At 43.0% G+C, this 14,890-nt stretch overlaps 1 protein-coding gene across 1 annotated transcript in view; it reads right to left on the minus strand.

Moving 5' to 3' along the window:
- STT3B (STT3 oligosaccharyltransferase complex catalytic subunit B) overlaps window positions 1-14,890 on the minus strand; it is a 190,091-nt gene that overhangs the window by 25,826 nt on the left and 149,375 nt on the right. The window contains exons 9-10 of the mRNA XM_040353087.1: window positions 9,285-9,439; window positions 5,574-5,782 (exon numbers count right to left, since the gene is read on the minus strand). Of these exons, the coding sequence (XP_040209021.1) occupies window positions 5,574-5,782; window positions 9,285-9,439 (364 nt within the window). The remainder of the gene's footprint in view (window positions 1-5,573; window positions 5,783-9,284; window positions 9,440-14,890) is intronic.

Here is a 14,890-nt window from a genome sequence, read left to right on the forward strand (position 1 = left end):
CCCTTTCGGCACTATTCCTCCCACTGACACCAATGGTGGGGCACTATTCCTCCCACTGACACCAATGGTGGGGCACTATTCCTCCCACTGACACCAACGGTGGGGCATTATTAATTCCGCTAAAGTTGTGGTATGCCCACTGACCACAGTCCAGCCCCTTTAAAGTCAAGGACAGTAAACTGGCCCCTTGTTTAGAAAGTTTGGAGACCCCTGATCTAGACCATCTGAAAAAGGACATGGTAAGGCTCGAAATGCACACAATTCAGGTGGAGCAAACAGCTTTTTTTTCTCAGAAAGAATGTCTTTTCACTTTAGATCCACTGCCCTTACATGACCATCACTCATAAATGCATGCATTTGCTTGGCATTCCTTTTGTAAGCCAACATGCTAGCGCCAATGTCTGTCTGAAGATGAAGCAGCCAGGGGACCCAGCATTCACGCTGTCAGCCCGGCAACAAACCTGTTAAATCAGGCTCATCAAATGTGGTGTTGCCCTTTCCAAACAAAGCATGAGCAGCCAGTTGTTCCCAGGTGGTGTCTTGGCAGACTATTGCTCATAATGTAACACTTACACAGCAGCAGGCAATCTAGCATCCACCCTGCTGAGTGGCAACCAGCATGGAAAATAATCTGACATTGAAAACGATAATTGTATAATCAAACTGTTATCCCCCGCATTCACTGCCTAGCCAAGTGCTTTCATTTTGTTCAGCAATTAAAAGTAGGGAGGAAAAAAAAAGTCTGAATTGTGATTGTCTGCACTTCATTACCCAAGTTCTTGTAGAGGTGGTTACACAATTCAGAGATTAAACACTGCTCGCTACTTCACCTCTATTACAGCTAGCTGCACTTATGTGGGAAAAAACGATGAATCACTGGCAAACAGAAACCTGCAGCAAAGGGGCATTCTTCTCATATTTTAAATAGTATGAGGAAATGGCTGATTTTCTTTATGGACTAGATAGTTAATGGCTCTGGCTCATATAAACTATTAGCATAATTTTCTCAGCAGGACGACAGCAAGCAAGAGCCATTATACTATAGTCGTACTTGTAATGCCGTCTATATTTAGCTTTGTGGCTAAATATATGGTTTGGGGGGTCTTTCACAAATTCTGAAAGCTGTAAGAGAAAAATAAGGGGAAAAAAATGAAACCTTCATATCTGAGAAATTTGGATATTTACATTTTTGAGTATGTACGATTCTCACCATTTTGCAAAAAAGGTGCAATGTAAAAATTACAAATATTTGTTAGTTATTTATTAACTCGATACAGGTTAAACTTTTATATCTGGTAGGAATTTTGTAAAATTTGCTGTGCATTTACCTGCTAATCATGATTTTTAGTGGAATTTTAGCAAAAATATTGTTTTGATTAACATTTGCGCAAATATCGTGGGATCTTAAAAATCAGTAGCACCTTCTTTTTATTCTACTGGTAATGTGCGTTCAGAAAATATTCTTTTTTTTTTTTTTTTTACAAACTCAAAGCTATAAGTGAAAGATAATAAAGCAAAGGAAAAATTGCAAAAATGGTCTGGCCACCTGAGTGTAAATGCATATATATATGTAAATAAATATACATTTTCATGTCTGGAGTTCTGTTTTAAGACCCTGGTCAGCTATATTAAGCCATTATCTTTCTCTGTTCGATGAACTATAGCCATATCATAAAAACTTTATGTGGAGGAACATCATTTTTCTCCAGCAGCCTTCTGCCAGGATGGGGAAAGTTTTTTTTTTTTTATCTGCTTCTCTTTCCTCCCAATTTCTTCTTCTGTCACAGATGAAGTACATTTTTAACTAAACATTTTTCTAGCATGCTTCTTTATCAGAGCTACAGACTGCCCAAGGTTATATGGTGGATAGGTAGCCATTCTAGATACAAAGTGTAAGGGTGCATTCAGATCTTTGCATTGCAGCAATGCATTGTAATGTACAAAACAGTGAAGTATGTTGCCATTTCTTTGTAGCACATACAACACTTCCAATTTGGCACACAGCAATGCACAGCTATTAATGATCTTACAAAGTTTATAAAAGTACGATATAAATAAACAAAAAAAAAAAAAAAAAAAAAAAAAAAAGGACATAGGTCCATTATATGTGTTTATATATAGCTAGCGACATGCACGTGCGTTAATGCAACACCAATCGGCATGAATGGGCCCCTTGTTTAGAAAGTTTGGAGACCCCTGATCTAGACCATCTGAAAAAGGACATGGTAAGGCTCTTGCAATGCACACAATTAATGTGGAAATTTAAAATGGAACAGAGAAAGAGAAAATAAAAATTAGAGAAAGAGAACAGAAACTGCAGATAGAAGGATAGGGGGGATAAGGTAGGGGAGCTCGACCATCAGCTCAGGGCGCATGCTCCTCTCGCTGCCACTCCTCCCAGACCTTGTCATGCATTTCCAGCCTGTCCTGCAATCTGGCTGTCATTTTTTCCATCGGCTTGATGTCTTTTATTCTAGTATACAGATCTGCCTGGGAAAGTGGGGACTGTCGCTTCCAAAGGAGAGCGACCGGGCAACTCGCAGCCGTCAAAACATGTCTGAGCAATTTTTAGGAACATTTGGGAATTTGCAGAGGTGAAACTCCTAGTAGGAATCATTTCAGGGTCCTGGGAACCGGTACTCCCAAAAGACAAAACAAAAGCTGTGTGTCCATCCAGAAGGGCACAATCTTGGGGCAGGAGCAGTAGATCTGGTACAGGGCCCCCTATCTGAGCTGGAGGGATAGATGGCGTGGAGAAAATCTGGCGTCAGGTACCAAAAATAGAGAATTTTGTAGGCATTTCCCTTGTAGAGTGTGCAAAAATAGCTTTTTGCTGCCTAAGACCAGACAGACAGTCTGCCATGTCGCCTCTGGGATCTCCTCCCCCAACACCTTTTCCCAGTGGAGCATATATGCATGCTTACCCCGAGTGGGGATGAAGTGAAAATTTAACAGCCGATATACGGCGGAAATCAGACCTCGGTGTGCAGATCCCTGCAATACCAACTTCTCAAAAGGGGGTTGGCGCTGAAAATTGGCAATTCGGGCCAAAAAATTGTGCGTAATGTCGTATTTTCAAATATTTATAAAACACCTGGCGAGGCGTTTAGAAAACGAGAGCATCTTGCGTGATATAGGGTCCACCAAGTGGCCAAAGTGGAACAGGTCCTGTGTCACCCAGGGCGAAGACATCTGATGAGTGAGACTGGCAGGCATCCTGGGGTTATAAAGGAAGGAGGTAAAAAGAGACCTTTCCGAGCCCAGGCTATGTGCCCGAGACAACCTGTGCCAGAGCGACCTAAGGTGGAGTATAGGTCCCAGGAGCCAGCCCAAGTCTACTTCTGCGTTCGCATTCCAGAGTAAGCTGTGTGGGTGCAAGCCATACTTTTTCGATTTCTGTCCACTTATTGTAAGAATAAAGTTAAAGTTTTACATATATTTAAAGCATAAAAAAACTTTGTCTAAACTGGGGAGATTAAACCATCGGGGCAGAAAGTTATAGAAAAGCTAAACGGTTACAGTGTTCATCAGAACAGGAGCAGGGGTAAACACTTTCAATGTGTACACCTGTTCCGGTGACCGCGGTTTAAGGTGGAATTTCTCTTAGGCCCCTTTCACACTGGGGCGGGGCAATGTAGGCGGTAAAGCTCTGCTATTTTTAGCAACCCTTTACCGCCAATTTCGCGGCGCTATTTGGCCACAGCCAAGAAAGGGTTAAAACCACCGCAAAGCGCCTCTGCAGAGGTGCATTGCCGGCGGGATAGCCACGGTGCCCCATTGATTTCAATGGGCAGGAGCAGTGGAGGAGCAGCATACACACACCACTCCTTCACCGCGCCAAAGATGCTGCCAGCAGGACTTTTTTTACCGTTCTGCTAGCGCACTGCTGCAATGTGAAAGCTGAAGGCTTTCACACTGAAGAGACAGCAACAGCTGTTTCAGGTTGCTTTGCAGGCGATTTTTAGCGTTATAGCACCTACAATGCGACCCAGTGTGAAAGGTGTCTTAAGGCTGATTTCCATGTTTACTGTAACTTTAAATCATTAAATCACTTGAAGCAAGCTGGTCTAAATGCATTTATTGCAGTAAGAAATGCAGCGGCCTTTAGCGCTGTATGAACTTTTTGAATGTTGCATGCCCAGGACCAATTCATTTTTAATTAATTTAATACATTTTTGTCTGTGTTGCAAGTTTTTTATTTTATCAGCAAGCTTTTTACCTCCCTATAAAAAAAATTCTCAACAGGCCAATTTTGTCTTAAGTAAATCTAGATATCCAAGTAAACAAGCGGTGCTCAACCCATGGCCAGCAGAGCCGTCTGATGTGGCCAGCGAATGCCCGGGGTCGGCAACCCATTATTCGTGATCTGGGCTTACTGACCCCCTATCCCAGAGCATCAGAGTGCAGTGAGCCGGTGTTGACAGTGGATGGAACAGGAGGCTGTGGAGGGATCCACATAGGCTGACGCTTCCTCTGTAGACAACTCCTGTCCCAGGTGGAGTGATACCAAGTGCACTCCACCTCTTATCCCTTCTAGCAGTCTGGAGAGAGGTTCCAGCAGCAGCTGCAAGAGGAAAAGGTCTTCAGGTCAGTGTATCACATGAATTCACTGGGCTGAAAAGCTTATAGCAATGAGCATTCTCGCATCTATAAAAAGGGTAAACTATTAAACTGCTTTCACACTGATGCATTGCAGTTTACCCACACCCCGGGTGGAGTGCAGTTAACATGCGGCATTGCTGCGGGTTTAGCTGCACTGAGCCATAGACTTCTATTATATGCTGAAGGTTTGGTGCACTTTCAGAAAGTGCACTACACCCACAAGGTATAATAAAAGAAGTCTATGGCAAAGTATAGCTAACCCACAGGAAAGCTACAGGTGCCCTGCGCTGAACCCATGGTGCGGGTAAAACAGCAGTGAATTGGTGTGAAAGCATCATTATAAGAGGCTCAGGACAGTAAGGTTTCGTTAACATTTGCAGTTTGAGGAAGCGGTAAAAACCCAGTTAAGATGAGTTTTTAATACACCCCCACAACCACTGGTGTAGCATCAGGGGTCACAATGGCGTCCCCGCTTCATGATCCAGGGGGCCCATGAGACCTACCTGGCATATTCGGATTTAAATTTGGACAGGAGGAATGGCATATACAGGAATTGATCCTCTCAAATTTCTTCGTGCAAATCGCTGAAATAGACAAAGTTCTTGTAAAAAGTAAATAGTCACTGCTCACACTAGTATCATCCACGTTTTGTGATTAAAACAATGAGTAAACTTTCAACGGGAAATGGTCCCATGGAAAATTGTGATCCCGATTGTGGTTTAAAAACTTCATTAGATTGTTCAAAATAAAAAAAATTCTAAATTCTGAACCATTTAATTTCACTGTGGCCCACGGCTGGTTACCAAAGCACTCTTCAAAAGGTTGAGCACCCCAGACCTAAACAAGGGTTACATAAATGCTTTCCAATAAACCTTACAATAATCATTGTGTGCTCTCCAGGTTTCAATGCCGTCAAAGAAATCAGTTAAATTCTTCATAACAAAAAGGGAAATAAAATGTGTTAATTTTACCTTGTCATATAGATTGCCAGAACTCTTTCCATCCTCATCACTGCTGTCCTCTATTGGTGGGTTCTCCCTTTTCAGGTCATCACCCAGATAATGCTCAAAGACATTGGAGAAAGCAATAGCAGACAGCATGCAGACTACAGGAGTCAATGTCAACATCAAACGAACCATCACTCCAGCAAAATAAACAGCACTGATTGCATAAAGGGCAACTGTGAAGAGAAATTTGAGAGCACTTAGTCAATCTGTCAATTAGGAAAATCAGACGCACTAAATGTGATTTACATACAGCTTATAACATTTAATTATAAAAGGTACACAACCATTGCAGAACTAATACAACATAAATCTCAGATATATACAATACTACAGCTTTGAGAGGATGCTCTGCTAACTAAAGCCAATAACTGCTGATTGTCAGAGGAGCAGTTCAAATAATTTGCTCTGGCATGTCAGGCAAAGTAAACGTTAAAGTGAACAAGCCAGATACCTAAATGGATGCCAAAGAAAAGCCATAAAATTGTACTGTTCCTTGTTGAATATGAGTGTCCTGCTTTGTAATGGCTCAAAATAAAAAGCAATATACCGGTATGTTGCAAGCTTCCAGAAAACAAATATGTGAAGGTGTTTGTGTGTGGACTGCCTGGAAGCATGCAACCAATACCAAAATGTTGGCTTGCTTACAGGAAGGCATTTGCAGCGCTTATATATCCAATTAACATTGGTAAGTTTACAGAAAGGGACATTCAAAGCTCATATCAAATCAAAAGTGTAAAAATGCACAATATGGTGTATATTTTTTTTAAATTATTATTTATTCAAGAATCCACATGCAGCACTCATGCAGGCAACTGAAACTCTTTGTTAGTGCGGACGTGTCAAGTTGGTGTTTGACCATCCTTCCAATACGTGTTTGGTTTACGAATTTAACCAGAACAAGATCCTACCTTCATTCCAGTTAATAAAAAAAGACTACACATCCCTACATCACTGTGCAGCTCAATATGTCAAGACATGGTTTAATGTCCCTTTGTATAGGATCAATTGTTGAAGTTACTTTAGAGAACTATGGACAAATGTTTTTTGGCCATAGTTCTATGGATCACAGGAGTGCAGTACATTCTTTCTGCACTTGTGTGACCTGTTTTCAGCTGACAGTGGGCTAAATTCTGCTGTCAGCAGACATTGCTCAGCCAGTCCAGCCACTGGATCGATTATATTGTCGGGATACATCCAGATGCCTGGACCGGCATCTTGCTCAGCCTCTCAGCAAGCAGCTGCGAGACTGAGCCAGCCAATCCCACCCCTTCCCTAGCCCTGTGCTCCAGAGAGCCTTGGAGGGGCGGCACACAGAGCTGGTAACCGACAGTCACGGCTCTCTGCTCTGAGCAATCAGCGGTGTTTGATGGATCAGTTCTCACTGCAGGGCCGACGGGAACAGATGCAGCATCAGATCAATGTTGCATCCACCAAGGTGTGTGTGTGGATGTATGCAGGGCTGTGGAGTCGGAGGAAATTTTGGATACCTGGAGTCGGAGGAAATGTTGGGTACCTGGAGTCGGAGTCAGCAAACAATGCACCAACTCCGACTCGTACTAAATTTAGATTGTCGAAACATTTAGGAGTCAAAACATTTATCTACCGACTCCACAGCCCTGGATGTATGCGATTTTTAATCCCAAATTTCTCTTTTAAAACCATCTGAATATGCAGATGAAAGTAAGCTGTTTAACCTTCCAGAGTCCTGAGATTTCTACATCCCAGCCACACAGCACAACCAGGTGGATAACACCACCTTCTCTGTTACAGTTGCATAGTGTAGAAAAGATGTAGTGGGTTTTCTTTCCACTCCAGGCAAGTCACCTATGAGAAAGTGCCCTATAAGCACATTTGCATGCAGCACACTTGACTAGCACCCAATGCTATACAGTGAGGAAATAATAAAAACTCTGTTAGGCTCCTTGCACACTGGCTTAAAAATCGCTGCTACTACAGGAGTTGTGTTATGACTAATCGTCCTAATGTGCATGGAGATAACAAAGCTGCCTCTCCAGACAGATTTTAAAGCTCAACTTTTAGCGTCAGGGGGAAAACCCTACTGGTTTACGTTTCTGATTGAAGCTTTGTAGCAAAAAATAAAAACCACAAAACTCTCCTAAATGCTGTACAAAAAAAATGCTCTATATGCATTTTTTTCTGCCAAGGGAACTGGTATTTTTTTTTTTAAGCCCAGTGTACATGAAGCATTGGCATTAATTGCCAGATTTCCTCTGAAATTACTGGGTCAAAATGAGGGGAAATGTCAGCGGTAACAAAGGTGGCAATAAAAATCTGAACAAGGGACCTTTTGCTCTTAAATCATTGTTTTGCTGCCTGCAGCTATACTGCAGATCTTTTGCTCGTTTCCGATCCCACAAGAAGTGAGGGTAAAGAATAGAAACATAGATAAAGGATAAACTTTCAGGAGATGCAAACTTTTCTCACTCCTATCCATAACCGAAGTTCCATTTAACATATTATTTATATATACACACACACAGGGCCGATCCTCCCTATAGGCTCACTATGCAAGCCGCTTAGGGCCCCCCAAATTACTAGAAGCCCCGTCTGGTGAGAAGTCATTTTCGCCCCCTCACCCCGCTTCTAAACTCGCTGGCTGAGTCATTTCCGACACCAGAACACCCCCTCCCCCCACTTCTCAACTTTCTTTAATGTGACATGTCACTGTCGTCAGCGCCCCCCCGCTTCTCATTTTTAATGTGCCATGTCATTTTGCTTAGGGCCCCAGGGAGGTCAGGATCGGCACTGTATACACACACAAAAAGATTGTATTAGATTTCCAATATTGCAAAGATATACAGTACATATAGGGGTTGGGGGCTTCACCACTTCCTGCTGGGTGTTTTAGTTGTACTACTTCTCTCTAAATATAACTGTCTAGTCAGGATGACAGCAAAAAGCCATTGCATGGCCAATACATTTTCTGTCTCAGCGTTAAAGTGCAACTTTACCCATAGCAACTTGATTGGGGGAAAAAAAAAAAAAAAAAAAAAGAAGTTCTTTAGCAAGGAACATACATTACTTATTATGCTGCCAAAATTAGTACCTTGGATGAAGGAACCCATTCCAGGCTGCCGGTGGAACGAAAAGGAAAACAAAACAAAACAAAAAATCACACTACCTATAATATGGCTACCAACAGTAGGATTGCCGACAGGTGACCACTAGAAGGAGAACCTCTTAATCCAAATAATTCCCATCTTAAAAATAAACCAAACATGTCAAATAAAAAAAAATGCTGTTAAAAAAGGTACAGTAGTAACTCAACATGTATTAAAATCACCTATAGTTTTCCTTTTAAGCAGGAGGGAATTGAGCTAAATAGCCAACAGGAACTCTACCAGCCATTCTGGCAATGCCAGTGCCGGCCAGCTTCTCTCTCATCTTAAGAGTCATAATCTACCTAATGAAATGTATTCTAGAACATATGGTGCCTCACATAGACTTCCAAGTAATAGCGTAAAACTGGAGGTTTTCCCGACTGAACGATGGTCCATTATCTGAGCACAAGTAGCAAAGCATGACCAGAATAAAGCAGGATCTCATTTTGTGTCTCATAACACAATTGCACCACAAATACCAAAAGCAAAAATATAACACAAAATGGCAACATTCAAAGCATGCAGATGAAATTTAGTTACTGACGGTTCTTACCAAATACTCGCTCATCGTTGATATTTTTTATGCAGAACCACAGCCCTGCTGGAAAAGTACAGACTAATATGTGAAGGTCAAAGAAAAAAGAAACCCATGTTGTCGGCTGGTGTTCAGATACTGAAGCAATAATAGGGATGTGAATTTTTGCGTACCTGGTAGAAAAAAGACGAAACACAAAACAGTCACTAAAAAAAGGAAAGCATTTACTGAAAATTTTAAAAGAATTGTGCTGGGTAGTCAGGTGATCCCAATGGGCATCTATGGGATCTGAGCACTTAATTTGAAAAAGAGAACAAAGTGCAAATGTGTTGAGCAGCGACTGTACAGAGGAGAGCCATGCAATCAGCATATCCTGCCGAGTACACAAAGTACATGAAGTCTAATTTACACTTTATCCTTACTTCATTAATAGCTACCCACAAAAACTTTGTAGAGGTCTCTAAAGGAGAGTAATCTATACAGACAAATAAGATTTTCGGATTTTGTAGGTTAAAAAAAAAAAAAAAAAAAAGTCCAAAACACTGTTACACTGCCAGTCTCAATTACTCCAAGGTTGCTACTTGATTGTAAAGGCAGAAGTGTTTTTGAATGTTAAAAAGCCTTGTGTGTGCGCAGCAACCCCCTGATACTTACCTGAGCCCCATCTCTATCCAGCAATGTTGTAGGAGTGTCTCTGCTGTTAAAGTCAGCCAGCCAATCAGGAGAGAAAGGGGGTGGGGCCAGGCCACAGCTCCATGTCAGAATGGACACGCAGAGCTGCAGCTCAGCTTGGGTGTCCCCATAGCAAGCTGCTTGCTGTGGGGGCACTCAACAGGAGGGAGGGGCCAGGAGACCCGAAGATGGACCCGAGAAGGAGGATGATCTTGCTGCTATAAATCATACCATCTTACAGATTGCTATGATCCATTCTATAAACTGGACCTGGTATTTAAAAAAGTAACTAAGCAAAAAACAAATACTTTAATTAACCAAAGTTTTCCCCTATTCCAACGAAAAAAACAAGAATGAAGGTGTGATGGTGCACGAGTAGACTGCAATTACATCTAGCTCAAAAAGTGGCAATTTATTGTTTGGATTACTTTGCGAGATAGCCGCTGTTCAGAGCCAATGGATGAAGTCCGTGAACCCGATGTTAAAATGATGACCTTTTAGTTACAGACTGAAGCGTTAAAGCGATGGCAATTTCACAGGGATCTTGGGTATAAAGACAGCTTTCATTGCTATTCTATGCCAAAACATTTCAGAAAACACCTGCCAAGTGCTTAGATACCAATTGCTTCCAACAAGGGATGTGCCTTGCAATTTTACAGGTCAGTTTTCTGCCCAGATGCCTGATCCTCCCCGGCTGTTGAGTTGGCTGGATTTTCCTTTCCAGAGAGCTCAGAAATGCCAGCCAGCTGCGGTCATGTAAAAACAATTATATGTAATGCATGTAGACCAGTGAGAAAGGACTAGCACATTGCTGGCATCTCCTCTAGACAAAACAGTAATTTGCCTATTGTTGCCGTTTAAGTTGGTTCAAGTCATCTAACATGCAATCCCTAGGTCTCCATGAGACAAAGCTTTGGTTTCTTCATGTACACTGCTCGAAAAAATTAAAGGAACACTTTTGAATCAGAACTCCTGGGATATTGATCTGGTCAGTTAAGTAGGAGAGGGGGAGGGGTGTATACAGAGGGGGATGTTAATTTCAATTAACAGCAAAGCAGCTGAAACTGATTAACAAGTGCAACAATTAGAAGACCTCCAAAACAGGAATGGTTATTCAGGTGGACGTGTCCGACATTTTTTTCCCTGCTCATCTTTTCTGACTGTTTTTCACTAGTTTTGCATTTGGCTAGGGTCAGTGTCACTACTGGTAGTACGAGGCGATACTTGGACCCTATAAAGGTTGCACAGGCAGTCCAACTCCTCCAGGATGGCACATCAATACGTGTCATTGCCAGAAGGATTGCCGTGTCTCCCAGTCTCAAGAGCATGGAGGAGATTCCAGGAGACAGGCAGTTACTCTAGGAGAGCTGGACAGAGCCGTATAAGGTCCTTAACCCATCAGCAGGACTGGTATCTGCTCCTTTGTGCAAGGAGGAACAGGATGAGCACTGCCAGAGCCCTACAAAATAACCTCCAGCAGGCCACTGGTGTGAATGTCTCTGACCAAACAATCAGAAACAGACTTCATGGGTGTGGCCTGAGGGCCCAACATCCTCTAGTGTTCTCTGTGGTCACTGCCGGACACTGTCGAGCTCGATTGGCATTTTCCATTGAACACCAGAATTGGCAGGTCCGCCACTGGTGCCCCATGCTTTTCACAGATGAGAGCAGGTTCACCCTGAGCATATATGACAGATGTGAAAGGGTCTGGAGAAGCTGCAGAGAATTTTATGCTGCCTGTAACATCATTCAGGATGAACGGTTTTGGTGGTGGGTCAGTGATGGTCTGGGGAGGCATATCCATGAAGGGTCGCAGACCTCTACAGGCTACACAATGGCACCCTAACTGCCTTTAGGTATCAGGATGAAATCCTTGGACCTATTGTCAGACCCTACGGTGGTGCAGTGGGTCCTGGGTTCCTCCTGGTGCACGACAATGCCCGGCCTCATGGAGCAAGAGCATGCAGCCAGTTCTTGGAGGATGAAGAAATGGATACCATTAAATGGCCCCCATTGCTCACCTGACCTAAATCCAAAAGAACACCTCTGAAACTTTATGTTTCGGTCCATCCGGGGCCACCAGGTTGCACCTCAGTCTGTTCAGGAGCTCAGTGATGCTCTGGTCCAGATCTGGGAGGAAATATCCCAGGACACCATCCGTCTCATTAGGAGCATGCCCTGATGTTGTCAGGCATGCATACAAGCACTTGGGGGCAAAACTACCAAGGACCATTTTGAGTTGCAATGAAATTTCAGCAAAATGGACTAGCTTACTGCATCATTTTTTCACTTTGATTTTCGGGGTGTCTTTGAACTCAGCCCTCTGTAGGTGGATAATTTTCATTTCCATCAAATGATGTGCCATCCTTTCATTCCTAACACATTACCCTGTCCATTTCAGTATAGATATTCAGCATGAGATGTTTGCCCATTGAGGTCTGATACGTTTTCAAAGTGTTCCTTTAATTTTTTTGAGCAGTGTATATAGGAGGCTTTCAGTAAAATGAGCAAAGCTCTGGGTGGAAAGCCCGTTTTATGGTTCAGGGACAGTAGATATTGATCGCTTACACCGGCACAGCACCCGGACAAAACTTCAATTTCACCTGCAGGATGTTTTGGCATAATGATCACGGTTGTACATCTCCTCTCTCCAGCCACCCCCCTCTATGAATAACGTATAGATTCATGCATTGCATGAATCTATCCATGGACGCCAACACCCCCTATTCAGGCGTCCGGCCCCTTTTCGGATGCAGGGCGCCTAAATCACAGCGGCGGGGGTGTATTTTTATAGGACCCGATTAGAGCCACTCTAATGGGCTTCAAAAAAAGGTGAACTGCTCTGCGCTCACAGTTCACCCAGGTGTGTTAGTAAAGCAAATGAATATTCACTGTTTGTGTGTGTTACCCGTCACCTGATTGGCTAAAACGACAGGCGCTGTGATTGGACGCCTATCGGGAGGAGAGGAGACACATGGAGGACACCGCTTGCCGCTGTCTCCCTCACCAAGATATGGTAAGTGCCAGGCAAACGGGCAGGGGTCACAGGGGCAGTGGTTGATGGGCACAGAAAAAAATCCAGGCACCTGGATACTAGGGAAAATGCCACTCTCTAACACTTTGAATTTGGACTTCGTGATACAGTGTGTCTATTAAGACTCCAACAGGGATTCTGGGTATTTTGGATTTGGACAGGACGTGCCCAGATATTATTACACCGGATGGCCCTGGGCTCATCTACTCCTTATCTCCCTGGGCTGGAGGAACGCTCAGACGTAACCCTATGTCTATATATTCCTGCAGTCAGGAAAGGTCTATATCCATGAAATGATTTGGTTCGTGTAAAAAGAACCACGATTGTACTACTTTTCATCTGTGACCCCCTGATGACGGTCTATTACCAGAAACGCGTCGGGCATTTGTGAATCATCAACATAGGAGAGTTTGTGTTTTTGTCACTACTTGTGGCATACGTGCTGTTTTGTATTTGTACATTTGTCTTTTTTATATGCACACTGGGTGCTTGCTGTGTGTTTTATTACCAAGTGCAATTATGTGTACCTATTTCTATTAAAACAATTTTATGCTCTAAACATTGGTCGGCCTTTAAAGTCCCACTCAGGAGGAGATGCTCTCTTTTTTGTACTTTGATGGGCACAGGGGCAGCGTTTGATACTCACAGTGAGGCTGCAATTTATGTTTTTCTGAGTTTGTTTGTTTACGCCCCCCAAAAATTTTGAGCACCAGTCGCCACTGAAAAAGTATTTGATCCTCTGCTGATTTTGTACGTTTACACACTGACAAAAAAATGATCAGTCTAATTTTCTTGGTAGGTTTATTTAGTAAAGACAGAACAAAAAATAACCAGAAAAAAACACATTTAAAAAAAAGTTATAAATTGATTTGCATGTTAATGAGTGAAACAAGTATTTGACCCCTTCGCAAAACATGACTTTGTACTTGATGGTAAAACCCTTGCTGGCAATTACAGGAGGTCAGACCTTTCTTGTAGCTGGCCACCAGGTTTGCACACATCGCATCAGGGATTTTGTCCCACTACTCTTTGCAGATTCTTTCCAAGTCTTTAAGGTTTTAAGGCTGATGTTTGGCAACTCAAACCTTTAAGCTCCCTTCACATGTTTTCTATGGAATTAAGGTCTGGAGACTGGCTAGGCCACTCCAGGACCTTAATGTGCTTCTTCTTGAGGCGCTCCATTTTTGCCTTATCCGTGTGTTTTAAGTCATTATGCTGAAATACCCATCCACGACCCATTTTCAATGCCCCGGCTTAGGGAAGGAGGTTCTCACCCAAGATTTGACGGTACATGGCCATGTCCATTGTCCCTTCGATGTGGTGAAATTGTCCTGTCCACCCAGTGTTTGATGGAGGGGATGGTGTTCTTGGGGTCATAGGCAGCATTCCTCCTCCTCCAAACACGGCAAGTTGAGTTGATTCCAAAGAGCTCGATTTTGGTCTCATCTGAACACAACACTTTCACCTAGATCTCTTCTGAATCATTCAGATGTTCATTAGCAATCTTCAGACGGGCCTGTACACATGCTTTCTTAAGCAGGTGGACCTTGCAGGCGCTGCAGGATTTCAGTCCCTCACGGTGTAATGCGTTTCCAATCGTTTTCTTGGCAACTATGGTCCTAGCTGCCTTGAGATCATTGACAAGATTCTGTGTAGTTCTGGGCCGATTCCTGACCATTCTCATGATCATTGCATGGATCCCCTTAACGAGGGAGATCAACAGTTCTTTTGCGTTTCTTCCATTTGCGAATAATCGCACCAACTGTTGTCATCCTCTCATGGGTCCTGTGGCCCATTCCAGCCTTGTGTAGGTCTACCATCTTGTCCCCGACATCCTTGGACAGCTCTTTGGTCTTGGCCATGGTGGAAAGATTGGAATGTGATTGATTGCTTCTGTGGACAGGTGCCTTTTATACAG

Source organism: Rana temporaria, chromosome 5, assembly GCF_905171775.1.
Source record: "Rana temporaria chromosome 5, aRanTem1.1, whole genome shotgun sequence".
Lineage (NCBI taxonomy): Eukaryota > Metazoa > Chordata > Amphibia > Anura > Ranidae > Rana > Rana temporaria.